The 25,924-nt window shown below is 36.3% G+C and overlaps 1 protein-coding gene across 3 annotated transcripts in view; it reads right to left on the minus strand.

The window, feature by feature from the left end:
* The window catches only part of brm (ATP-dependent helicase brm), an 82,339-nt gene that overhangs the window by 29,143 nt on the left and 27,272 nt on the right, over positions 1-25,924 (minus strand). For all 3 annotated transcript variants that reach the window (XM_071589395.1, XM_071589394.1, XM_071589393.1), the window contains exons 9-20: positions 17,075-17,269; positions 15,224-15,459; positions 11,190-11,328; positions 10,927-11,088; positions 8,714-8,910; positions 8,454-8,595; positions 7,305-7,419; positions 6,470-6,706; positions 6,186-6,300; positions 2,140-2,221; positions 1,009-1,166; positions 756-933 (exon numbers count right to left, since the gene is read on the minus strand). In XM_071589395.1, coding sequence (XP_071445496.1) covers positions 756-933; positions 1,009-1,166; positions 2,140-2,221; positions 6,186-6,300; positions 6,470-6,706; positions 7,305-7,419; positions 8,454-8,595; positions 8,714-8,910; positions 10,927-11,088; positions 11,190-11,328; positions 15,224-15,459; positions 17,075-17,269 — 1,956 coding nt within the window. The remainder of the gene's footprint in view (positions 1-755; positions 934-1,008; positions 1,167-2,139; positions 2,222-6,185; positions 6,301-6,469; positions 6,707-7,304; positions 7,420-8,453; positions 8,596-8,713; positions 8,911-10,926; positions 11,089-11,189; positions 11,329-15,223; positions 15,460-17,074; positions 17,270-25,924) is intronic.

Raw genomic sequence — 25,924 nt, forward strand, 5'->3', positions numbered from 1 at the left:
TATTATACATCCTGATGTTTAAGGTTATTTTGTTGAACAAGGTTATTTGTTGACAAACAGGAAATTACTTAATTCAGAGGTTTGAAACTTGAGTTGGGTTCAAAAAAGCCAGACACTGATATTTAGATGAATGATGCCAGAGCTTTAACCATGAAATTGCATCCAATTTAGTTACATGCAATCATGAATCAAGTAAACTCTCATGTAGCATCGTTTATCGTACAATATACGTGTGGGTTACAATTTAAATGTGAAAAAAATTATCATTGTTCTAATTTTTATTAGCACTAGATCCTGTAGAGAAAGAGCTATAATCAATAGCCATTTTATAAGGCAGATTTAGTGTCAGGAGACTGGAGAGACTGCCATATACAGATTTGGTTAGTGCTAAAAAATGGCTATTTTCTAACTGCTGCCAGTGGACTAAAAACAAAGAAGCTGACTCTTTCTGAAATATGACACGAATTTCAGCAAAAGCCATATTGAAATATCAACATTAAATCACCACTAAATAATCACAGCTGTTTTTATGCCTATACCTTTTAGTTATGCTCTTTGATAGATACTCCCAAAATCCTGACATGTCACCTACATATACCTAAAGGATTATTACCAATATTATTTTTAAAACCAACACCAAATTATTTTTCCAAACCCAGTAATGTATATCCATAAAAACATTTTTTCTCAAATATATGTTTATACAAATATGTTAACTAAACTACTTAGCTATCCATAGAATTACGTGATCATACCTTGGCCAGCACTGCTTTATCTTTAATAATATATTCATAAGTTGTAAGCAATACATTGAACTTTGTGGCACGCATTTGACTCTGCAGTTGACGCCTCATTGATGGTGATCCTTTGTATGCAACAAGCGCAACAGATGGGGCCCACTTTTCAAATTCCAATACCCAATTTGAAAGAGTCCTGTAATGCAAGGATGGCATTAATATACATGACATAACATCAAAGGAAATTTCATTATATTGACACTAAACTTACGAGAGTGGAACAATAATCAGGAATGGACCATTGACTTTTTTCTTCTCCATTAAATAAGTGATAAGACCAATTGTCTGAATGGTCTTTCCAAGACCCATTTCATCAGCGAGGATTCCATTCAAATTGTTGTTGTATAAAGAAACTAGCCACTCCAGACCCTAAAAAGAAAGTATTTCTATTAATTAAAAGCGTACATTCATAATATACAAAATGAAAAAGGGAATCTTTCCCATCTATGTTGTTTTAATGCAAAGGAATCTTAGAAAAAAAGTAATATCACATCTAAATAGCATTTAATGGCATTAAGAAATTTCTTCTTCTAAACTGTTTCATCTCTTACAGCTATAATTTAACTCATACTCTAATTTTAGGAGTGCCTTTGGTAACACAATGAACAAACAAGAATGCTATCTTCATCCATGAGGCAGATAGCATTATTGATAATGATTATTAAGAAAATGTAAGTATCAAATAACTTACATATACTGTGAACTTCGCTGTGAAACTTATTTCAAGCAAAAATTTAAAAATGGCAATATTCAACTCTTCCTTGCTATAATTCCAAAATTGAGGTTTTGTCATTGAATGTATGAGTTTTAATGACAGTTTACATTCCTGCTATAGTTTCTATTAGTACTGTTTTGATCTTGGTTTTACACCAAACAATAGTGAAAGATATTCCCATTAATAAGTTACTCAGGGCTTCTCAATTAAGAACACACTCCTGCCCTCATAGATCTCTCAGCCTCAAAGAGAAGAAATGTGATAACGACCAAGAAATACAATGAACAAAATATTTCACGCTAGAAAAACTTCCATGATAGAAAAATATTTACAGGAAACAATGAATCAAAAGTTCCAAGGAGAATAATTAATAACATTAAATTGAATTTAAATTGTTAGGAATAACTTTATAAACCACTGCATTATTGATAGAATACACATTAAAAACTGTGCTGGAGTTCCACATCAAAAGAAATCCCCATTTCCTAACATACTACACACAACATATGCAGAGGAATACATGCACCTATGGAAAAACAAAACAGTGCATATGAAGTTCTACATAATATAAAAATCAAAGGTTAAGAGCTATTAAGTAAAGATTAATATATAATAATTAAGCAATACCTTAATTTGATATTCCTTCAGGTTACCATTGACCATGATGGATGCTTGTTCAGTGACAGTTTCTGTTATTGTATGGGCAATGCTTTAAAAGATAAAGAAAAGATGAAACCTTGTTATTAAGCCTTATATCAACTTCAATCCATGTCATAACACCCTTTCAAAACTATTATGACAAGTTAAATACTAGGACTTTTTTGGCCAACTTTTGGTTCTCCTACAATAATCCCCATTCCCAGCAGATTTGCTAATTAGGTGTACAAACTATATTCCTTCCACTGCCTAAGCGCAGCAATACAATGTTAATTTCTTTAATATGATCAGTGATGTGGGCTGCACAGCCATGGATTTCTTGTTTTGAGTCTTGGCATTTCTTTTGCATGATTAAGCCCACGTTAAATTTACTTCTCAGACCTTTGGCCCGACTATTTAAAGTACAGTGGCAGGTACCCTATCTATAGATATAATTGACTGCAGAAGGGTAAAAAGTGAATCCTTAACAACATGAATGTATACTTCAAAGGAGAGCCCAAGAGAGCTTAATTATATGAAAATAATCTACATCACACATGGACATAAACACATATGGCAGAGGGAAAACACATAAAGAATCATTATGAACTCATAAGTGTCTTACATTTCATCAATCACAGGTGACAATAAAAATGTTTTTCTGGATAAAAATTTCAGACTTTAATTATGTCAATTACATCTTTCATTCCAAAATATTCAAGTTGGAGCTAAACTACCTTTCATCATGAATATTTCAAATTTTTCTTACATTTGCTGCTTTCTTTCTGCAAATTCCTTCCACTTACTCTTACATGCATAGTTCAAGATGTTGGACATTTAGCATTTTATGCATTCAAAAATAAAACATTTACAGCACAACCGCATCATTTACGTAATGCATGAAATCTAAAGAAACATTAACAATCAGCTGCAACACAGCTGAATATTGCTTTTTATAAAATATGTAGTTATTTCTCTTATGGAAGGATAGCGGGGATTACTGGAGTGATCAGTATAGAATAATATACAGCGGCGGGGACGACAGCCAACGAGGGGTTGCCAGAGTATTAAATGAAGAGGCAGGAAGAAGCGTAGTCAACATAGACCAGGTAACGTATAGATTATTAATAGTAGAGATAAAAGCAGAACCGACGAATTTGGTTATTGTTCAGGTATACATGCCACCGAGCAACCATAAGGAAGAAGAGGTCGATAGGATATACGATCAGTTAGAGGACATAATCGTGTGTGTTCCTGCAGGGAAACATTTGATAGTAATGTGGGATTGGAATGCGACCGTAGGCGAAGGAAGAGATGGTGACGAGATCGCGGACTACGGTTTAGGCACGAGGAATGACTGTGGGGGGAAAGCAGTTGAGCTCTGCAGGAGACAGGGGCTAGTCATCACCAACACTTGGTTTAGACACCACAAAAGACGCAGGTATACATGGAAAATGCCAGGTGACTCAGAAAGGTATCAGCTAGATTATATCCTGGTTAGACACAGGTTTAGGAACAGTGTGATTAATTCGCACAGCTTCCCGGGAGCAGATGCGGACTCTGACCACAATTTAGTTGTTATGAAAATGTAGCGTCCCATTCAAAAAGATAAGTCAGGGGCGGCTAGTTAGAAAATGGAATGTAGAAGCATTAAATGGTTTGAAAAGAAAGGAATACAAACAGGCGGTAGAGGAAATCATGGAGGATGGTAAAGAGCTAAGTACTATTCAAGAAAAATGGGAAAGTATCAAGAAAGGATTGTCCAAAGCCGCAAAAGACACTATTGGAACCGATAATGCTAAAAGGACTAGGAAACCATGGATCACGGATGAGATGATTACAAAGATGGATGAGCAGAGAAAATGGAAAAATGTAAATATAGAATTAGGCAAAATGTACAAATAATTAATCAATAAATTGAGGCGGGACACAAATAAAGTAAAAGAAGCATGGTGGAAGACATAGTGCGAGGATATGGAAAGTCTGCAGAGGAAGGGTGAAATCGGTGCGCTGTATAGCTAAGTTAAATCTTTATCGGGAGGTAAGAAAGGGAGATCTATGCTAACAGTGAGAGATAAGGCGGGTAAGGTAATAGTTGACACAGAAAAGATCCAAGAGAGATGGAAGGAGTATATAGAAAAACTGTATAGTAAAGAACTTAGACCAACAGATTTAGACATAGAAAAGGAACATGACGTAGAGGAAGATAGCTTAGGTCCCGGCATACTAGACGATGAGATAGAAAGGGCATTAAGGGAGATGAAACTAAATAAGGCCATGGCAGTGGATAACATTCCCGCAGACCTATTGAAATGTTTAGGAAAATGTGGGAGGAAGAGGCTATATGAGCTGATTCGTAGTATCTATGAAGGAATCTGGCTGGAAGACTATGTGAGATCAGTTTTAGTTCCTATTCCAAAAAAAGGTGAAGGCTACATCATGCGAGGACTACAGGATAAGTAGACGATAGACACGATAAGTTTGATATCCCACGCAGCTTAAGTTGTTCTCAGGATCATAAAAAAAAGGATAGAGAGTAGGGCAAATGATTACTTAGGGGATGATCAGTTTGGGTTTAGGAAGGGGAGAGATACGCGTGATGCCATTGCAGTAATGAGATTATTAATCGAGAGGTATATAGAACACAACCAGGAGGTATTTGCCTGTTTCCTAGATTTTGAAAAAGCGTTTGATAGAGTGAATTGGGAAAAACTAATGAGTATATTACAGAAAATAGGAATAGATTGGAGGGAAAGGAGGCTAATCCGCAACCTGTACATGTCTCAGACTGCTCAGGTGCGGGTGGGAAACGGGGAGTCAGGATGGGCAGTGTTAGGAAGGGGTGTAAGGCAGGGTTGCCCATTATCACCGTTGCTGTTCAACCTGTATGCAGAGGAAATGATCAAAGAGGCATGGGAAGAACTCGAGGTAGGAATGAAAGTGGGCGGGGAATTCGTAAAATCAGTTAGGTTTGCTGATGACCAAGCTTTAGTTTGTCAGTCAGCCAAGGGGTTACAAGCATTGCTGAGTGAATTGGAAATTCAGTGTGATAGGTATGGGATGAGAATCAATATTAATAAAACAAATGTAATGCGATTTTCTAGAAAAAAATGGCTAAGCTAAACATTAAAATTGGAGGGCAAAAACTAGAGCAGGTAGCACAGTTTACCTATGTCAGAAATGTTTTGGACCAACACGGTCAAAGTAGTAGGGACGTAAGGAGAAGAATTGTGGTAGGCAAAGAGGCTTTCACAAAGAGGAGGGAGTTGATGAAGGGGACTTTGAGTAATGATGTTAAGAAAAGACTCGTAAAAACTTTGATATGGAGTGTGGCTATGTACGGCACGGAAACGTGGTCATTGAAGCAGGAGGATAGATGTAGACTGGAGGCTTTTGAAATGTGGGTGCAGAGAAGAATGGAGAAAGTGAAATGGACAGAGAAGAAAACAAACGAGGAAGTACTCGGTATGGTGGGCGAAGAGAGGGGTTTGTTGGGAGAAATCCCATGGAGGCAGGAAAAGTGGATGAAGGGGGTATTGACCGGCAGTGGGATGTTGAAGACTGTGATAGAGGGGAGAATGTTAGGCAAACGAGGAAAGGGAAGGAACAGGGTAGGGATGTTGGACGGGATGAAGGGAGGAAGAAAGTACTCAGAGATGAAGAGGGGTTTGATGTAGAGTAGGATACTGGACTTTGTATTTTGTTAGGAATCACAAAATATTTATTTAGTAGCTGGGTCCATCCAAAAACCTACCTTAACCGGTAGATTACCTAATAATAATAATGTAGTTATTTACTTGATATTTAATACCCAATGATTGTCATGGACATATTTAAGCGAATTTTGGCAGCTCTTACTAAGACAAAGTTCCACTCAAAATTTACCTTATTAAAAGGAAACAAAAATGACCTTTACTCCAGCATTTTTATAATGACCTTACCATTCCTACTGCCCAATAATCCAGTAGTAACATATACTCCTGAATTATACAGAAAAATAATACATAAAATGCCACTCAAAAAAATTTTGAACCAACCTGTAATAGTTCTGCTCTTCAGTGTAGTTTTTGTATTCATCATCTTCCACTTTCGCTTTCCTTATCATTTCCCTTGCTTTCTCTTCCTCAGTTTTGGAATCTCCTTTCCTCCTCACTGTTAAATGATAATAACATGAATGAATTATTTTTTTCCAGACTCATCAAAACAATGTTCAGTTTAACAATAAAATCCAAGAGGAAAATCAATGCTACATTATTTTTATTTAAATTTCTAAGATACTGTCTTCCAAAGACTAGAAAGTAAAAGTGTCACGAGTACAAACCCTTTGGCTTTCCATCTTCACCCAGCTCACCATCATCTTGATCATCTTTGACATCCACATCCATTGTGTTGTCATCACCATCTCCATCTTCATCCCCTGTTTCATCCCCATCACTCTCCCCGGAGTCCATGTCAGAGAGGTCATCCTCCCTTGGTACTGCCTCCCAACCTGGATGGGCATCTAGCCAGGCTGCTAGGTCTCTTCCCAATGGTGCTTCCTCACCACTGATTATTTTCCCTACAAAAATGAGTTTAAAAGCGTAAACAGAACCATTTCGAAGGAAAATAAAGAGTTGACATTATTAGTTATGTAATTATTAGTTCAGTAATTTATGAAGCATCAATGGAAAAACAAAAAAAAAGTTCTAGGCATCTTAAGAAAAAGAGAGGGCTGTTGAAAGAAATTCAATGAGGTAGGACAATTGCAGGAGATATTGAGAGGCAGTGGGGATGCATGAAAGACTGCTGGATGAATGAGGTTGAGATAAGAAAGGGACGGGCTCATTGTAAGGAAAGAAGGGAGGCAGTAAGTAAGTGGAATCTTTTAATACAAGCTTTAGAGTATTTATTCAGATCAGTGTTAGGTGGGGCTCCACAGCTAAAAAAACATGTGGACGAAATGAGTAAATTTGTCACGACCTAAGGAATTCAATATTCATCCATTTTTTGTTGCCAAACATTCCTGTCAAAATGTACCCAAGTTGCCCTAAAGGTTACATTTCAACTACAAAAATACCATGGCAGAAAATTTTAGTTTCACGATTTAATTCAATAAGGCATGTGCTAAAGCAAAAATAACTCATTAAATGTCCACTCGGAAATAAAAATATGCTCACCCGTGGCAACCTCCACCACAGTAATGTGAAGATCAGACATTTGTGAGGCATCATCGTGGAGACCGTCCATACCATCACCAGAGCCCTCTCCATCCGCCCTCTTCTTCTTCCTCTTCTGATCATTGAAAATATGCATTACAACGCAAAATTACTCCCCTCTTTTACTTTAATCATACAAGGTACAGCATGATGACAACATTTCACTGGACAGTGAAAACAGTATATATGCATAAATATTAGAAATATTTGTTGGCATTAAGGTGCAGGATAGATGAATTTAAAACTTCAAAACACAATAATGACAATTATGAACTGACTTGTAAAGTAAATCATTTTAAAAAGACATTCTAACATAGATATCTCTGGATCCAAAATTAAATTGATTATTTAAGAATATGTATTTCATGATAAATACTTTCACAAAGCAGATGGGCAAATTGAAAGAGCATTAAATAATCTTCATTATTTTTTCTGACCATATTTAAAATTATAAAAATTGTGTAAATACCAACCAAATATATTTTCAGTTAATTATTTAATTTTATAATTTTTATCGATTTACTGTTTCTATTTTCTCCAATATCCCTCACCCATCCTTTGCCCATTTATAAGAGTACGGCTGGGGTGAACTCTTCCCATTATACCAACCATTTCAATTCCTCAAACAGAAATTTATGTTATTCCTCATAAAAACCCAAAATGAATACGATTCTTATAGTTTTAGTTGCTTCATATTTTCAAGTATTTTTGTTTACTATTCTATTCTTAATTTGTATAAACTAACTAATTATTAAGGTAGGACTTAATCAATTCTTGAATTATCATTGGTGAAGTGATCTACCAGCCAGTTTAATTGCACCGTACAAAATATTTTTATTTATTTTCATGATGAAGAACACATAAGAGGCAATTTAGTGCCAGCAGATGATCTAATATCTAAAGATAATCTTAATTGCTCATATGTGTTTTAACTTTTATGATATAGTGCATGATATTAATGTAAATTGCACCAGTTTACTTACTAGAATCAATTATATTAATGGTATTTATTTCATTGCAATCCCATGTGAATGGATCCTGGTCCGTGAGAAACTAATTGAAGAAAGTGCCTAAAGTATTGATTTCAAAGGGGAAAATGCAAGGACTCACCTTCCTTGCTTTGACTTGACATTGCTTTTTCCTCTGTTCAACTTTGTGCTGCATCACCATCTCTGTAAGATCTCCAATATACTCATCAGTTTGCTGAAGCAGGAACGCCAGCCTCTTATCTTTCTTTTGATCAATAAGTTTCCTGAAGTAAAAGAGATAGAAATTTCACACATACCATTGGAAAAATTCCAAAACATTAAACTTGCCAGCCTCATTGACTGATACGCTGAACCCTAAACCAGGAACTTTAAATTAATTACCTGTAGCCTTCCTCATCTTCTGCCATGAGCCTGCGCATTCGTTCCTTCTCAATGCGCTCCTGTTCCTTCTTCTGCTCTCTCTCTGCATTTGCGTGATGAGCAAGGACAGCCTTGTTGAGGCGAGCAGTTCTAGCTTGGGCCATTCTTTGTGCTTCTCGGACTTCTTTGCCATGTTGTAGCACAGCACTAAGATATTCCTTTAACAAAAAACACATTCATAATAACAATTCAGAATAGCATATTTACTGTAAGCCTGGAAAATCTAAACAATGGGAATCAATGCATATATCAGGATGAATTCTGCTATGCTGAAGCATTATGCTGAAGCATTAACAAAGCATCACTGAGCCAATAGAAAGTCTTACTGAGTTTGACTTTTGAGATTGCTTGTCGATGATAGTTTACTGGCATTTTGGGAAAAAAAAACAACAGTGGATTCACTTTGTTTTCAGGCTCAGTTTTCGAAGAAACCTGCAATTTTGTTATTTTACAGAGGAATAAAACAATGAAAAATTCAATGACTTTTAAGATGAAGAGGTCCACAGCCCCAAGAACTAAAGCATGATTCACAAATTTTGCAGGGACAATGAATGAATAAATTAAGAATGACAATTTTTCCAGGTTCTGGCATAACAATCATGCACATTCTATAATACAGTTCCCTTGCCACTTTTCTCTTGACTCAAGGGTGCTTTGAAACCACATCGATTTAAAGTAGATTTCAGATTTGGAGCCAGGAATGTCTGCTGGGAATAAGTCCGGAGAACAATATGGTGTGTGGGATACAATGGATATTTTATGCTTTGCCAGATAATTACTGTTCTCAAGTGGAACATGAGCTAACTGATAGTTGTGCTGCTGAATCCAGTCTTGTTTTCCCACAATGAAAGCCACGTGAACAACCTCCCTCAATTGCACAAGAACTTCTTTATACATCTCTACACCATTTCCATCTGACTACATAGAAAAAAATTTAAGAAACCCAATGGCTTAACAGTCACACAACACTAATAAATTACCTTGATCATTTTTCTTTCGTAAAGGAGTCTCAAGCCCCAACCATTGTAACTTGAAATTTGGTTTCCACATCCTAAATTCATGCCAGTAATGATGTTCTTCACACAATTTTCAAGACAATTCATCAATCATTTGTAAGTAGTTCCTTGCAAGTTTTGATATCATTTCCTTTCAGATCATCATACAACAAGCATGACATGAATTTTGCAAATTTAGCAAAAACACACACGAGGTTTTCCAGTCAAAATTTGATGGAAAGATCAACTGCTTAAACAACAAAAAATACTGCTTAAGCAACTTATCTAACAGCAAAAATTTGACTTCCATAAATCATAGCATAAATTTTCTCAACATGGCTATCATCTGTGGCTAAGGAAGGTTGTTTGAGACAGAAATTACTTTTGGATGTTCCACCCTCATTTAAATACTTTTACCAGTTATAGTTCTGTTCTAAGCTCATGTAGTCCTCCCCATATGCTATAAGTAAGCCACTGAAATGCCTGTACAGTTTTCACCAAGTTTACAGCAAAATTATACATAATTGCACACTCACAATTGTTTCTCAAAACTCTTATTGTCACCATTCCAATGGCAACTTGAAAACATGCTCATTCCGACAAGAAGAGCTTAAAGACTAATACTAACAGTAGAAGTAGTACTAAATAGTGGCAATGCACTTCATTTGCCAGACGTGGACTATTCAGTTAGTTCTGTCTTTTCGTGATTACAACTCGTATTTCCATAACTGACAAGCAATTAATTTGGATTTGCTAACATATAATATGAAAAAAGTAAGCACCTTTTTGGATAGTCTGATAATTAAGGTGTTATATCTTCATTGTTTAACAACTTCAATGGTTCACTGTAGTTCATAAGCTTCAAAACAAAAGAACAGAATTAAACATTCTCTGATTCTTAAATCCATCTGAGATGCCTCACTTTGCATGAGCCAAATACTATAGACAAAAGAAGTTAAAGGTTCAACCCTTTTTGACATTCACTATCAGAGAAAAGGAATTTCTCCTACAAATGAGCAACAGAAGATTAAGTGACAAGAGATTAGAAAATCTCCTTAATACTTCCATTCCTATTAGATAAAGCAGAAATAAAATCTATCTCTAACAACTAAAATTCATTCTACCAAAGAAAGGCAAAAATGTAATCATAGGTGTACGTGTAATGGGGCAATTGCTTACTTGATGTTTCTGTCGCCGTTTACGTTCTGCTTCCATACGTTGTTGTTTCTCAAGTTTCTCCGTCGCACGAGCTTCACGTAGGCCTTGCCGCTTAGTTCGCTTGTAAGCCTTTACATTGCAACCAGTTTCCAGGGTAGTATCTCTCCTCGTACAAGCAACAATCTACAAGTTTTCATGGTTAATGTTAAACCATTTCCTCTAACATGGTAATTAAACACAGCAAATACATTCCAGAATCTAAAATCCAGCTATTTGACACTTACCTCACTCCTGAGCTGTCTTTGGAAGTTTAACACACGAAGAGCTCTCAATTCTATCTGAGCTTTAACCCTCAAGTCTTCAGGCATGGTGGTGGGCAAATTACTGAGTTCTTCTATTCGCAATGCTATGCGACTTGCTAATCTGTAATGATAAATAATGCAAACGGTACATTCAATCTTTAGACTATAAGTAATGGTCATGATAATGAGGAAAACAAAAAATATAGCCATACAGAAAACAAAGAATTCTTTAAAAGTGAACCTCACAAATAACTGAAATTTATATTTTATTTCCATTATATTTACGAGAAAACTGAGTTTAGACTCAATCCGTACAGTCAATTAAAGATATGCTCTCTCTGCCTTGAGTAGAGAGATACTCCACACTTGAGCTTACCCAGGATAATTTGCAACGTAACTCAAAAGAAAAGAAATCAATATGATACACTTATTTTCTGCATCAAGTATGATTCCCACTACATGCATTTCATACAGAATATTTGCAATGACTGCACAGAGTTCACCTCATTTCTCACATGCATGAACTCTGGACTAATCATCTTAAAAATGGGCAAGCTTTAAGAAACCATTTTAGCAACTGAAGAGGGAAATACTACCTTGATCAAAAAGTTCCCGGAATAACCACCGTGTGGCGCTCCCATCGTTCCGTTTTTAGTTCTGTTTTTTTTGTTAAATTGGCACATCTGTTGTTGATATTCCCTTTAAATCTTAGTGTCATAACTTGACATTTGCAAAAGTTACGTAGCCAAGAGTACATCTATCTCTGTGTGTGTTGGCGATTTTTTACAATTTCAGAAATGGATTTAAATTCGCAACAACGAACTTGTATTAAATTTTGCGTAAAAAACGGATTTAGTGGCGCACGGACGTTGGAAATGTTGGAAAAGTGTTTCGGCAACGATTCTCTAAAAAAAACGGTCGTTTACCAGTGGCACGAGCGGTTCAGAAGTGGTCGTGAGTCAATCGAAGATGATGAACGCAGTGGCAGACCATCGACATCGAAAGTCGGTGAAAAAAATGATAAAGTAAAAGAAATGTTGGTCAATAACCGCAAATTAACCATCAGAGAAATAGCGGAGGACTTGAACATTGCCTATGGATCCGCCCAAGACATTGTGGTTAATGATTTGGGTTTCCGTCGTGTAGCAGCAAAGTTGGTGCCAAAAGACCTCAATTTCATGCAAAAAAGAGACCGTGTTGACGTCGCAAAAGACATGATTTGCGAGGCTGAATCCGATCCCACATTCATCAAAAGGATCATTACTGGAGACGAGACGTGGGTTTATGAGTACGACACGCAATCCAGACATCAGGCAAGTGAATGGCGTTCACCAAATGAGCCGAGACCAAAAAACCACGTCGTTTTCAGTCAAAAAAGAAGGCAATGCTGACGGTTTTCATGGATTACAACGGTGTAGTGCATCATGAATTTTTGCCAGAAGGCCAGACAGTAAACAAAGAGTATTATTTGGGCGTTATGAGACGTTTGCGTGAAGCAATTCGCCGAAAGAGACCAGAAATGTGGGCAGAAAACTCGTGGATTTTGCACCATGATAACGCACCGTCGCACAGTGCTATCATTATTCGTAATTTTTTGACGAAAAATGCAACAAATACCATCCAACAGCCACCGAATTCACCTGATTTGGCTCCCTGTGACTTCTTTCTGTTCAATCGAGTTAAAAAACCATTACGGGGAACGCGTTTTAGCAGCCGAGAGGAAGTAATGGAAAAATCGCAGGAAGCACTGATGGACATACCGAAAACCGAATATAAAAAATGTTTCGAGGATTGGATCAAGCGCTGGCATAAGTGTGTTGCAGTCGATGGGGATTACTTTGAAGGGGACAATATAGATTTAGATGAATAAACTTGTATTTTTAATTTTCTGAATAAATTCTGGGAAATTTTTGATCAAGGTAGTACATGTTTTTAATAACAGTTTCAAGGCCATCCATCACAGGCTGATTTCCTATCACTGCATTAACTGAAATGGTTGACTTCACATGACCACCTATGATCCATGTACCTTACCTACATATACCGTACATGCTTCCGAAATGTACTCAGACACAAACTTCAGCATTAACATTTGAGAAGTCATGCAACATATACCCTGGATGACAAGACTTAAAATGACCACGGAGCAGCTGCCATTGTTCTTAACCATGTCATATATTTTTAGTTTCTAGCTGATCTTTGGTTTATGATTGCTCCTTCTAGGAAAGAAAATCCTCTCATCAGAAAAATATATGCTAGCAAGAGGCTATTACTATAACATATGGCCATTGTTCACAACATTAAGGCTTATGTTGTGATAATATATATATGCCTCAATTTTTGGTACATGATTTTGGGATACAAGAGTTAGGAACATTTGAAAAGGCAACCTTAAATAAGACAGAATTGTCATTTAAAACATGTTGTAAATGAGAATTTTTGTCATCTGTAAGTGGCATCCATAATTTGTATGCATTTAAATGTTTTATTAGGCTAGCATGTTATTATTTAATGGAATAAAAATGCCTTTATGAAATCAACTATTCACTGATTACTGCCAAGCTAACCAGCCTTAATAAGTTGGCACTTAGAAACAATAAATTTCATGAAAGTGATTATTATTGAAAAATCTGATTAAATTATTTTTCATTATGAAGAATTTAAATTACTTGGTATACTTCAACACCATATTTATTCTGCCTTATCAGGAGTGGATGAATACCAAGCGATTTTAATTCTTCAAGATAAAAGTAACACTTTCAAGTGATGCCGGATAGCATTTCTAACAATTGTTTTTGCCATTATTTATTTGGTAATTTAAGAGGTTTAAGTTGGCTCGGGGATCAAAAAATATCCATTTAAAGGTGCAAAACGTGCCAACAGATATTAAGGTATTTAAGCACAAATATTATCGGAAAGTTTTAAGCAGTGAAACATACCAAATGTACACCAACTGCAATTTTGGTGGGGTTGAATGACAGATTAATAACCAAAATTAGTTTGGGAAGGTGATTACAATCTGTTCTTTTCTGATAATGCTGGGAAGTTATTGGGATTGCTCTATTTCAGTCTATACTTTTCTAAGTAATCATTCATTGTTTTTCTAACTGCATAAATAAGCAAATGCAAGAACAATAGTAGCAATTCTGACTCATTTCCATGTTTTTCACAATATTTTTTTACACACAGGTGACCATAGAGAATACTTATTGACACAAAATATAAAGTAAGACTGTTAAAAGCTTGGTTAATGAAAAACCACATGAAAGAACACAAAAGCATAATACTATTACAACATAATCTGCCATGGAAGGCCATTGAGACACGAGACTAGATTTAACTTATTACAAATGTACTAATCATGTGATTTTATGCACAATACCGACAAACTAACCCAAGCTGCATATTATGGCAGCAGTTATGTCAATGGCAACAGTAGATACATATATATATATACGATCAAATAGCTGATACTAGGATTCATTTCTCAATGGTACAATTCATAATCACAATGCAAAGATACAAATACAAAAGGACTATGGACTTGAGCTAAATTGAATTTCTGTGAGTATTATGAGTAAAATAGACATTCAAATCACAAAAAGTCATTGGATCCTCCTCAAATGTTTAAATGTGAAAACTAAGCCATAAAAAGGAAAATATTCTGTCCATGCAAGAGAGTTGATATCATTGAAGCATGAAGAGCAGAAAAATTAAAGTTTACTCTGGAGGTTTTAGAATAATACTTCCAAAATACAAGCGAGGGTGATTGCCAAGAATAGGAAAGAGGAGGTGAACATCTTGTCAGTCAAATAAATAATAACATACCTAATATTCACAGTTGGCAGGATGAAATGTATCTCCAAGCCCTAGCTTCTAATCTAAGCCATACCTTCTTTTCCCATTTAAGAAAAGAAATAAAGGACCATGTTTGGCACCCACTCCATAGCAAACATTACGCCACAGTGAGCAATTTCCTAGAATTACACTAGTTAAAAAGCTTTGCCATAACTAACCTATTTTCTCTTTCCTGAAGGATTAAGAAAGGATCAAGCCCCTGTGGTTTGGGAACAGATGTCACCCTGTTCTGTTTTTGACTTGGAATGGTTTGAGCTGGGGGCTGTGGTGCCGTCTGCTGTGGAGGAGCAGCTGGCTGAACAGGTGCCGTGGCTGCCTGTTGTGGAGCCTGTTGCATGGGCATCATTTGTGAGTGCATGTGGTGCGGCGTTGACCCTTGCTGTGGCTGGCCCATCTGGAAAAAAAGAACACTCCCTTATAAAATGTCCACCATCAAAAAGAACGGAGAGCTTTAAATCGAGTATTGAGAGTCCATACATTCTACAGCAAGAAATAAATACATATTTCTAACACCTCACTGAGGGCAATAACTAAAATTACGAACACACTTGGTAAATTCGACAATTTTAATGGGTCTTAAATAAAAGGTAAAAATAAACTAGAATCAAGTCGAATATCCATGCATGTCAACTGATGAGCTCATGAGAAAATTATCAACAGACTAAATTCACTGAATTAAGAATATTTGCCTGAGGGATAACGTGGCACATTCCTCTGAAATAAACTCTGCCACAGTTAAATATATTACATGATACATCTCACCACATGATCCTTAACAAGAGAAGGTAATGGCATGTGCAATGAGATCACTAAATAAACCAAGGGAAACCTAAGTTATTGGCTATGTACTTCAGACAACAACTATTGCAGCCTTCCTTAAACTAATAGAAATAATCAATAAAAACATAAAATGCCATTCTACAATATGTTTAAGTTACAAGGATGGTATGATATTGCAGCTCTTAGTTTGAGGAGAGCCTCGCAGATTGCTTCCCATTGTCACTCACACAGCAGAAATAAAAATGTGTTCAATGATTTAGATATTAAAGCAACATTACTGAGCTGACCTTGATTTCATAACAACTGTTTTAATAGTGAAAAATTATTCTAAAGGCAAATACTTAGCATAATTACAATGCTTACTTTTAAAAAAGGGAGGACTTAAATATAGGATTACATTTTTTGTTAAGGTCCCTTTTCATATAATGAATGAACTAAATACTTCCATAAATATTCTCGATTAGTGTAAGACTTAATAAACACAAAAAACATTGAAGAAAATAATTTAACATTTATATCCTACTATTTAAGTAATATACTAAGCATGCATCATGTTTCAAATTGAAAAGAATCAGTTCAATAAAATAGTGGATGAAAGGAGCTTTTAAGATAAAAATGTACTTTTCTCCTAATTATCTTCTACTGATTCTTAATAGTCTGTACATAGATTGCATTTAAGGCAATGATGGAAAGAAATTTACTGATTACGTATAAAATCTTAGCAAGTGTAAATGAGAAAAAAATGCATTTTGGAAGGCCATTATAAATAGTCCATTAATCTGAGTATCTTTGACATTTTGGAAATTCAAACAACTAGAACTCAATACTAGCATAAAAATACCATCAGATGGTGAATTTGTACATGCAGTTCCAAAAATGCTATTGAATTGATAAAGAACCATTATTTTTCATATTTCTCTGAAAACATGGGAGTCTCGAGTTTATCACATGCTTGGCCAAATAGGCAACAGCCTCGGCTGTAACTCTATGGAAATTAATTACACAAGATTAGAATAACCCTGAACTATTCATTTCCAATACAATATTATTTCATTCTAACAACACGCATTTCAGCACTCAAACTGACCCTAAACAACACCCGTTTATGACAATCAGATGATGAAATCCAGGTGGAGACACAAGAACATATTTAGTGGAAATAAACAATTGAATTTAATTTTTTAACCATATGCTTGAAACACACAATATAGGTTGTGGTGGAGGCTTACCATGGGTCCTTGAGGGCCCATCTGCCCAGCATGTGTTTGAGGTGGGGGAGGAAGGTGAGGGACTGGCCCATGGGAAGGAGGGGGTTGCACGGGAGGGGTTGGTGTGGCATGGTGGGGATGATGTGGATGGCCCATGTGGTGTTGTGGGGGTGCCTGCTGTGGCGCTGCTCCTTGGTGGAGGTGAGGGTGCATATGCTGGAAGAGGGCAAGAAAAAAATGAACACCTAACAAGGGTCTGCAACCACACTTTCAATGCACATTGCAATGCACTTGTCAAAAATCTTTCATCCGGATGGAAATTCAACAAAAAAAATGCAGTTGTGCTGGCCTTAAATACAAAGTACTTAAATGTTAAATAAATCACATTAAACAAATTCCACTTTCTCCCAAACTTCAGGATACAGTAAGAAAAATATAAAATTAATTACAATCAAGATAACATTGTTAGAGCCATTTCAAACAGTTTAAACTGATTATTCAAATAAAATTATTATTAATGCTAATTAAAGTACAATGTAGGTGTTCAAGTGGGCAAGAGGAATGTTTGGTAACTAACTAATCAAAACTAATTTACAATACCTTATCATACAGCATTCACAAGTACTTTATACCACTTATTTAAAATCTAATAGCACAATGATTTTTTATTCCCATATTTACTCTAGGCATGAAAGAGACGAAAAATGCAAGTGGTAGTAGCAGGCTCTTAATTTGAGGAATAGAAACATAACTTAACAATAGAGACAAATACATTTAATGGGTCATGAATCAATTGAATGAATGGCCCATGCACAGAATGAGTGTTGGGACAGTTAAGGGAGCAGAATTATAAATAACATGATATTATCTAGTCCGCCAGTTTCTAAGATGTATGTACATAGTATTAGCGCTGAATGGCAAGACAGCAATTTTTGATGTTACTACAAAATACTATTATTAGGCATTAGTGAAACCTAAAATTTACAGAACCCCGAATTTAGATAATATCCAGATTTAGGTTCCTGAACCTGGAATTCACATAATTTCACCATCCCATGGAAATGATGAGCTGATTTTTACTATATTATTTCCATTATATCATTTACTTATGTTATTCATAATGTTTATATTTTTTACATAGGTTCATTAAAATTACATTATGTTAATGAGCTGGTCATTGAAGCAAGCACATTTATCAATTCTAAATAATTATTGCACCAGATACCCGAATGGTAACCTGTAAAACATGTAATGCTTTTAATTTCCAGGTGGGAGGAGTATTCTTTTAATACAACCTTCTCCACACTTCTTTGTGGGATTGCCCATGAATCATCATATGGTTTCTCAAGGGCCAAATCGCAAGAGATCACACAATACCTGAGCATTAGATGGGACTTGGGCACACAACCTTTGGGTTGGCCGGAAAATATCTTAAGCTTAAAATAACACCACAGCTGTTAACTGACCTTATGTTACATGACATGGTATGTAATTATCAATTAATATTACCATACAAAGGCTGGCATTGAAACATTGAAAATCCAGCTCAAGTTGGCCATTCTGTAAGAAGTTTAAAAAAATTAGGGAAACATGTTTGAAACATAGAAAAACCTCCAAAATAAGAAGTTATACCTAAAAAAATTGTCAGAATTAGGCATTTTTTATTTAGATATATTGTACCTGGTTTTATGATCATATCATTGTTTACATTATTTATTTCATTATATCCCAAGAAGATTTCATAAAACATAAAAGCAAACAAAATATGTTTCATGTCAACCTCAATTTTGCATTATTTATTTACTGGTCCCTGCCAAATCATCAATTCAATGTTTTACTGTTGTATAATCACGTTGCCTCCACCTTAGGCGGAAGATGAAGATTCAGTTGTTTATTTATCCAGCAGTACATGAAGGGCAAACGAGGTCTGAATTACTGCTACATTGGAATTCAAGATGAAAAAGATCCAAAGCAGATTTTGTATAAAAACAAATTTTATCCATATAATCCATTGGGAGAACTTTTCCCACAGCACATAATGAAGTTGTGCATTAAATAGACTATGAATTCCTTTAATTTCATCAGAATAATATGGATACAATAAATTAGTAGGGCTATCTAGTTAACAATAAGGGGTAGTGTTAAGTGTTAATACACATTACATTTGAGGCATATGCTTTTTAAAAAAAGCTCCCGCAAATATTTTGATAAACACTTTAATTTTTTTAATAAACACAATGTGTGCAGAAGTGCATTTGGAGGAGGGATTGAAAAAGCATTTTCATTCTTTAACTCATATCTGTAAATGGATTCATACCAAATTTGCATTTTTCAACCATTACATTAAGGGTTGCTAAGAGAAATGCGAGGGATGTAATAAAAATCTATTAAGGGTATCAAGATTTTACATTCATCTTGTCCATCAAGTTTGACAAAAACTAATCAGTAATACTTCAGTCCTGTCAACCACCATACATGATATATTTCATTTTCTGAGCTTTGACTGGAAAATTAATGCCTTTATTTATATGAGAGCATCAGGTTTTTTCATTTGCAAAAAATTTGATAAATTTGAAAGAGCATGCATTGAAATATTAAAATATAAATGAGGGAAAATTTACAGGAACCAAAAAAAAAAACAGAACTAAAGTAGTATCATCAGTGGGAGGAAAAAAAAGCAAATTTCAAGAAAATGTGAGAGATGCCAAGACAGTAAATTTTAACGGAGTCATCTGTTAAATGTGCATTACAATGCAACAATTTCAGAGTGTTAAGATTTGCCTCGACCGCAATTTGAACCCCGATCCCTCTACGCCTGGCCATGTGCTTTCATACAAATAATGAAGAAAATAAAATCACATTTATAAAACACACTGGACTTGTCTTCTGCCACTTGCATACATGTTTGGGATCTGATTAATACGATTTATCAATTGCTTTACTTAGTGTGATAATTTTGATGACTTCAAATGCTTGTATGCTTCCTTTGTGACATCTCCTTGAACATGATGATTTAATGTTAGAGGATAATTCACTACAAGTAACATTCTCATAAAATTCAGAAGAAATGATAATAGAGTGATTGTGTCAATTTGAACACATGTACATAGGAATTAAGAATTCAATGAGATGATCACGTTATAAAGAACAAATAATAAAATAAGTGGTTAACTGGATGTTTCCAATTCCTCAATCACCGGAATCAGGTTTCCTGAGTATTAGTAGTTTGAGTACTATCTAATCCTATATTATCTAATTTATCACATATGCTTTGGGTCTCAGAGAGACTAAAAAGCTGCGACAGAAAAAAAAATACTTTCAAGGAGGTACCTAAATGTGTGCTATAGTGAGAAAATATTTCCAGCTACTTTTAAACATTACCTTCCACATATTCATAATGATGCAATTAAAAGAAAGCAATAAAAAAATCGCACCAAGGGTCCAAAAGGCAAATATAAAAATGTCTATGCAAAGTTACCCTTTAATCCAAGGCACCATCACCATAAACCACAAAAGAACCACACTAGTATTCTAAGTACGCATGCAACCTTTGTCCACATACTACTCTCTATGACTTCTTCATCATAGCTGCAAAGCCTTGGAGACAGCAATAGCTTCAAATTTCTCATCTTTCACGTGAAACGTAAAAATCATTCATATATCCTTATTTAGTGCATGACCTTTTTGAAACATTTTATTAAATGCATTCAAGTTACAGTAAAATGACAAATTATTGATTATAAATGTATCAAAATAAAATAAGGGAGAACTCAATTAATAAGCATATAAATTGTCTTAATTTACCAATTACACACTATATGCCAAATAACATAATAAAATTGGATACCTAATGTGGGGGAAGTGGTTTTTAAGAATCAGATAAAATAAGGAACAGGATTTTACAGGACATATCTCCCAGCACTATTGCATGCTTGAAAGTATGCCACGAACCACAGAAGATAATTAACATTTGAATATTATGACTAGCAGAGCAGAATAAACATTATCATGCGCATCATGTGAGGAATTCTCTGGAAATATTTTCAGCTTAAAGATATATTGAGCTAGTATTCAGCACCAAGGTGTTTAAGAGACCTTAATCACTTGATAATATGCAAATAAATTGAAAAATAATACACAAAAATTCTCAATAAAAACCAAAATTCTATTAAACTATAAATAACTCTTAACACGTTTTAACTTAATTTCTTAATATGTCACTAATTTTGCTAACTAAAATTTAATTGTCATCACAATTACATATTGGTGCAAGCACCACTTTCAACTCTCTTGATGAAAGGAAAAGTATGAATGACAAGGAGAAAGAAGGGGCTGAAACTTCAGAGAGAAAGCAACGAATAATAAAAAATTACTACTCTGAAAAATAACACCAAAGATAAATTTAAGTGGCTAATATCTTATGTGAATTCAGTCTAATTTAAATACACACCTAACAGCCAGCTATATAAGATTTCACAATCACTTTTTCAAATTCACCTAAGCACACTTTACTCTCTTGTTAGTGAAACTTCAACTATATTCATTGTACAACAATTCATAAGATTTGAAAATCAGTTTTGAAATTTTCACACATAATGAATAATTAAAAACATTGCTCAAACATTACGGTCAGTAAATCTTAATGGAGGTTAAAATAAATCAAGAAAATAGACCTTGATTTAATAATATTCAATATTATTCGAGGAACCACAACCACCTTCTACTCCGACAGCTTATAATGTTACACTAAGCATAGAAGACTGACACAATTGTGTTAGAGTAAATAATTTGTCATTTTATGGATATTTTAATAGTTCATCATTACCTCTATGGAAACAGTTTCAAGGGAGACGTAAAAGGGTTGAGTATCCAAAATGTACTTCATTTTGATTTACGACTGATTGAAATAATATGATTGCATGAGTTCATCCTTTACCACCTGTCATTATTCATTCAACTTTCCTGCATATATCAACTACTAAAATATTGTGAAAATTCCATCTAATTTTCATGAATCAAGAAAGGTAGGTAACATCAGTCTAAAAATGATGAAGAAAGTCTTCTGGGTTTTCCTCCTCACGGGAGGCAACCTACAACAAAGGCCATTTGCTCCATTGGGGATATTGGAATAATTTAGTAGAGCTGGATTTTCTGGGAATAGGGGAACAGCATAGAAAATCCACGGTCGGCATCACCCTGATCTTTATTAAATATGTCAAGGGGTCCAAAATTTAACATCCCAGGGTATGAACATGGTGTCCTCCCCTTGCGAAGTGCTCACCACATATCACCAAAAGTGGGCAGTGGCTTAACACTGAAATATCCCGCCATCACCATAATTCAAACCCAGGCCCTCAGGGTAAGAGGTCAGTTTGCATATTTAACAAATGAAACCTTTGAAGAATTTTAACCCTCATTGGTATAAAAATAAATGGCCTCAAAAATCTCAATGAGAACTAAATTTCTTGTTGCTACCAGCTCAATGCCACAAAAAACTTACATTTATAGAACAAGAATGCCCGTAATGGAAGGATGTGAGCCAAAATTGTTCATGCCATGAAACTTACTGAAAATCTTTCATGCCTACTCTATCAATACAAACCTTCCAGCGCACGCCAAAGACCATACCATACCCTGGTGGTGATGGCATTTTTCCTGTTTGGGTGTTAAGGGGTATAGGGCCAAGCGCATCTTCCTGCTGGCTCTCTAGTCATTGCAAATTGAAAGAGTGCCATTGAGTAATACATGATCATATAAGATATAGTGTATTGAATTTTTTCCCACAGCAACTTGTTCTTCAACTACAGAGAAAAGTAGCAGATGCATCACTGCTGACAAATAGGATATTCTTGGTTCCCTGTGCATGCTTGGAATGTTTCTGCATTAAATCTTTAAAATTACCTTTGTCTTTAAAAATTATTCTAAATTTCAGGGGTCTGCTTCATGGCGGGCTCCTAAATGGAGAGAGAGAGACTGTATTCCACATGATCTAAAAGTGCTATAACCTAGGGGTGAACAAAAATGGAGGAAAGGTGCCCAAAGTATTCACTGTGAACAGAAGGGTTGAGTGCGCAATGAACTATTAACTGCCTAAGGCGGGGAACAGTTCACCAGAGAGAATAGTTCATTTTGAACTGTTGGCTTACTAACTGCCCATCTCTGTTTGAACAAGTCCATATCATTGTGCAACATAATTACTCCCTTCCTTGATCTTTGATGATAATTCCTGGTGGAGCCATGCTAGGAAGTACAGATACAGGATCAATAACCTAGGTCAAAACCATACTCCTTAGCATCTGATCAATGTCACTTCATGAGATATTTTGTTTTAAGAATGAAATGGGATTGGAGAATTTGTTAGCTTTAGTTACTCTTAAACCTTATTTACTCTGAACTACAATTTCTTGCAAACCCTTTAGCTCATTTAAGCAAGCTGCAAAATTTTTACCCAGGTTGAAGCCCTGACGCTACTAATATTTGTGGTACAATTTCCATTTTGTTTAAATTGACATACTCAATAAAAATATGCAGCTGTCTGAATTGCTATTAAAATGCAGGATCTGGTATGCATACACCTTCTACTCCTGAATTCCAGAAGAGCCTGTGAATCAAATTGTTTGATGACTAAATAAAACATCACTATATACTACATTAGTCTTACTTGAAGATTTCCTGAAAAATGAATTCCCCTCCCCAAATCTAAAGATTTCAATAAATGCATGGGACCTTAACAGAACACACCAATTGTTTATAGGTGAGAAAATCATTTTTTAAATGCAAAAATGTACAAAATTTGTTACATATAAAAATTAGTTTGACATTTTGGATTAATAGGAAGTAAAATGGAATATCAAGAGCTTTTTAACACAGATAAAACATTTGCAAAATCTCTTACAAAATATATACATAATAGTTATGCTAATAGCAAATAGATTACACATTTCTTTAATGAGAGACTTGTATGAATAATTACTACCACATGAATTTGTAATCAATAACCCTAGGTACATTAATTTATTATCTCTTAAGCAGAAGTCATCTATTACAATTCTTCAAATCACACTATGATAAACCTCAAAGCCCAATGCAGTTTCTTACTTCACAGTGCAAAAGCTGGGAAATGATTGGTACTACGTGTAGATATACAAGTACGCCAACAAAAACTAATACAACCAGAAAATAAGATCAGAGAGTACGAAGAGACAGGAAATCTCAATTTGCTCTAATAAATGCCAGACATGCACCTCACTGCCAATGCAAATCACTACTTCAACAGAAAGATTTAAAAATGAATCGTGCAATTGGAAAAAAATATCGACAACTGAGAGGACGTGTGAGAGTGAAAACACTCACTGGAGGAGGAGGAGGATGCTGCTGACCCATGTGGTTCTGAGCTGCGGCGGCCGCGGCTGCCGCGGCAGCAGCTGCAGCGGCGGCAGCCTGCATCTGCTGGTGCATCTGGGACATGGGGGGAGGCCCAGACGAGGGAGGTGGACCCTGGGAACTGGGCGGCAGAGGGGTTGAAGCGGGCGGGGCATGCGGGGGTTGGGATGGAGGGTGCGATTGTGGTGGTGGGGGCGGGTGGGACTGAGGGGGCGGGCCGTGGGGAGGCTGAGTGGCTGGAGGGTGTGGTGGGGTGGGATGGGAGGGAGGTGGAGGGTGGGGTGGCTGCTGAGAGGGTGGGTGCGGAGTGGTTGGGTGTGAGGGAGGGGGGTGGGGCCCGGGAGGAGGGTGTGGAGGGGTGATGTGGGAAGGAGGGGGCGGGTGGGATGCTGGAGGGTGGCTGGAGGGAGGATGGCTGGAGGTGGTGTGAGGTGGAGGTGGGTGCGTGGCTGCAGGGGTGTGCTGTGGGGGCGGAGGGGGGCCATGGGGAGGAGGTGGCCCATGGGGAGGAGGTGGCCCATGGGGAGGGGGTGGCCCGTGGGGAGGGGGTGGGCCATGGGAGGGAGGGGGCCCAAGGGTCGAGGATGGGGGAGGGTGGGTCACTGGGGGTGCATGAGTTGACGGAGGGGCGTGACTCGGCGGGGGGTGCGGGCCAATGGGGGGAGGTGGTTGCTGTGGAGAAGGTGGGGTTGCCTGGGCAGGGGCTGGAGATGGAACTTGCTGGGGCTGCTGTTGCGACTGGACAAAAAAATTACAGTAATTTCAATACATAAACTCACACACAACAGAAGTGGTCAATGCTTCCTACACCAATGTAAGAGTTGAAGAAGTCTTCCCCAAAGTTCATCTCCAACAAGTGTACTGATAAAGATCGGGATGGCATCTCTACAGCATACATTGTAGAGATGATCATAAAACAGAAGACTGGAATGCATGAGTAACTTAGGACAACATAGAGTTCATCAAAATGAATACTAATACAATTACCACATAACATGGAACGATTTGTAAATACCTGAACCAACCTGATCATTGAGCGAGACAAATAGTATCATTTTTTTAAAAATCACTACAATCCATATGTTAACCAAATCATTTTGAAAAAGCAAGAGACAATGAACCTACAAAAAGTCCAGACTGATGCAGAAAAGGAAAAGTTGGATGAGAGTCTAATAACTTGATTATAACATAATAATAATAAGTGTTCAACAAGTGATGAGCAGAAAAAAGACAACACCACCACCTCATTCAAAATAGAATTCTCATTGGTGTGCTAAATTCTATGCCAGCACTGCATTCTTCTTTACTTGTGTATTACCAATGGTCATGTTGTAACTATGGAAATTCAAATGAAGAATTAACAATACACAATTGCTTAAGCCCCCCTGGCAGTATGTACTTAGGTTGACTCATGTCCGATTGGGAGAGTGAATGCCATTCAATTGTAGGGACCATTCATTAATTCACAATGGGGAATAGGAGCAGAGG

Source organism: Hetaerina americana, unplaced genomic scaffold, assembly GCF_022747635.1.
Source record: "Hetaerina americana unplaced genomic scaffold, ioHetAmer1.1.p SCAF_37, whole genome shotgun sequence".
Classification (NCBI taxonomy): Eukaryota; Metazoa; Arthropoda; class Insecta; order Odonata; family Calopterygidae; genus Hetaerina; species Hetaerina americana.